The 2270-nt window shown below is 61.4% G+C and overlaps 1 protein-coding gene across 1 annotated transcript in view; it reads left to right on the top strand.

The window, feature by feature from the left end:
* The window catches only part of OLFML3 (olfactomedin-like 3), a 2620-nt gene extending 633 nt beyond the window's left edge, over positions 1 to 1987 (top strand). The window contains exons 3-6 of the mRNA XM_009697101.1: positions 6 to 262; positions 727 to 1438; positions 1639 to 1717; positions 1919 to 1987. Of these exons, the coding sequence (XP_009695403.1) occupies positions 6 to 262; positions 727 to 1438; positions 1639 to 1711 (1042 nt within the window). The 3' untranslated portion in view covers positions 1712 to 1717; positions 1919 to 1987. The remainder of the gene's footprint in view (positions 1 to 5; positions 263 to 726; positions 1439 to 1638; positions 1718 to 1918) is intronic.
* The last annotated feature ends 283 nt before the right edge of the window (positions 1988 to 2270 follow it).

The raw sequence follows: 2270 nt of genomic DNA, 5'->3' as shown, positions 1-2270 counted from the left end.
AGACCCAGCCGCTACTCCACGGAGCTGCGGGACTTCAAGAACCAGGTGCTGGGGATGCTTGAGACAGCAGAGAAGGAGCGGGAGGCGATGCGGTCAGAGGCAGAGAGTGCAGCAGTGCGTGTGGACCGGCTGGAGCGTGAGGTGGACTACCTGGAGACGCAGAACCCCGCACCACCCTGTGTGGAGGTGGACGAGACGCTGATGGAGAAGCAGGTGGCCACAGCCAAGCAGAGGAAGAACGAGAAATACACCAAGCTGACAGGTGAGGGGCTGCCGTGGCTCCCTGGGGAGATGGTCCTGGGTGCGGGGTTACCCCAAGCCTTCCCAGCCCACCCAGGTCCAAGTCTCCTCTGGCCATGTGCCATGGCATTACATTCCAGCGAGGCATCTCGGTTGTCTCTGGCACGGAATCCTGCATCCCCACAGCTGAATGGGAGCCACATCCAAGCCCCAAGCCAGAGCCTTGGGCTTCTCCAAAGCCCTTGGCACAGGGCCGGGGTGAGGGTGGCCTCCCCTGCCTGTGGCACGGGTGCACAAGGGGACTTCTTGATGCCACCAAGGCCAGCACTGGAACCTCTTCAGCAAGTTTGCAAGGCAGTTGCCTGAGGGCTGGGGTGGGACACAGTGGGAACTGTGTGACTCCCAACGCGGGGTGGGACCAGTCCTCGCTGCCCCACTGCAGGGCTGGGTGGCTTTCAGGCTTTCATGGCTGCCCCATTCTTGCAGACTGCAGCGATACCATCGCCAGTGTCAGAGCCATGAAGATCCTGAAGCGTTTCGGCAGCACATCGGGGCTCTGGACCAAGGATGCCGCAGGGAACTCTGAGAAGATCTACGTCTTCGACGGCACTGCCAATGACACAGTGTACATCTTCCCCCGCATGCGGGAGTTCACCCTCTTCTCTGCCACCCGCAAGGCCGCCCGCATCAAGCTGCCCTACCCCTGGGTGGGCACCGGGCACCTCGTCTATGACGGGCACCTCTACTACATCCGCCAGCAGGGCCCCTTCCAGGTGATCAAGTTCAACCTGGCCAACAAGACAGTGGTGGACAGCTCAGTGTTCCCGGCCGAGGAGCAGATCCCGGTCTTCGGGCTCTCCCCCTTCACCTACATAGAGGTGGCAGCGGACGAGGAGGGGCTCTGGGCCATCTATGCCACCAAGGAGGATGAGAAGAACATATGCCTGGCTAAGCTGGACCCCACCTCGCTGGACATCGAGCAGATGTGGGACACGCCATGCCCACGGGAGAACGCCGAGGGCGCCTTCGTGGTGTGCGGGGCGCTGCACGTGGTCTACAACACCCGCCTGCGCAGACGGTCCCGTGTGCAGTGCGTCTTCGACGTCAGTGGCACGCTCTCCCCTGAGGATGCCTCCCTTGTCTACTTCCCCAAGCGCTACGGCTCTCACTCCAGCATGAAGTACAACCCCCAGGAGAGGCAGATCTGGAGAACGCCGAGGGCGCCTTCGTGGTGTGCGGGGCGCTGCACGTGGTCTACAACACCCGCCTGCGCAGACGGTCCCGTGTGCAGTGCGTCTTCGACGTCAGTGGCACGCTCTCCCCTGAGGATGCCTCCCTTGTCTACTCCCCCAAGCGCTACGGCTCTCACTCCAGCATGAAGTACAACCCCCAGGAGAGGCAGATCTATGCCTGGGATGATGGCTACCAGATCATCTACCGCATGGAGATGAAGAAGAAGCTGGAGGTCTGAGGGGCCATGGCAGGTCATTCCCACACATCTGGCCGCCCCGCCCGGGCAAGCGCAGTTCTGCCCATCCCACCCCACAGGGCACAGCCAGCCCCAACATGGGACGGCATCTCTGCCCTGTTTCCCATCACTGTGAAATGATGAAATGCTGGACCCCTGCCCCCAGCCACCCTCGACCCGCCAGCACCAGGTGTCCTTGCCCAATACCACCCTGCAGAAACCTGGACTAATTTAATGAGATTTTTTCTTCTCTGTGATATAATGAATAAATACTATGCAACGAGCTGCAGCCACCTGCTTGGAGGGAGTGCGGGATGCTGGGGCCAGGCTGCCACAGCCGCGAGCTCCACATTGCCCCAGAGTCAGTCCAAAAGACTTCACAAGGGTGGGGTGTACACGCAGGGCTGGCCAGAGCAGTGAGCGCAGACAGCTCCTTGGGCTGGAGGTCTGGGCAGGTGGACTGGGTTGGGAGATTGGGCTGGGGCTTCGGGCAAGGGTTTTGGCTGGGGCTTTGGGCAGGGGTTTAAGTTGAGGCTTCAGGCAGACTCTTGCTGCAGCAAGG

Source organism: Cariama cristata, unplaced genomic scaffold (genome assembly GCF_000690535.1).
Source record: "Cariama cristata isolate BGI_N322 unplaced genomic scaffold, ASM69053v1 scaffold33933, whole genome shotgun sequence".
Taxonomy (NCBI): domain Eukaryota; kingdom Metazoa; phylum Chordata; class Aves; order Cariamiformes; family Cariamidae; genus Cariama; species Cariama cristata.
This window is presented reverse-complemented; position numbering and strand designations above follow the sequence as displayed.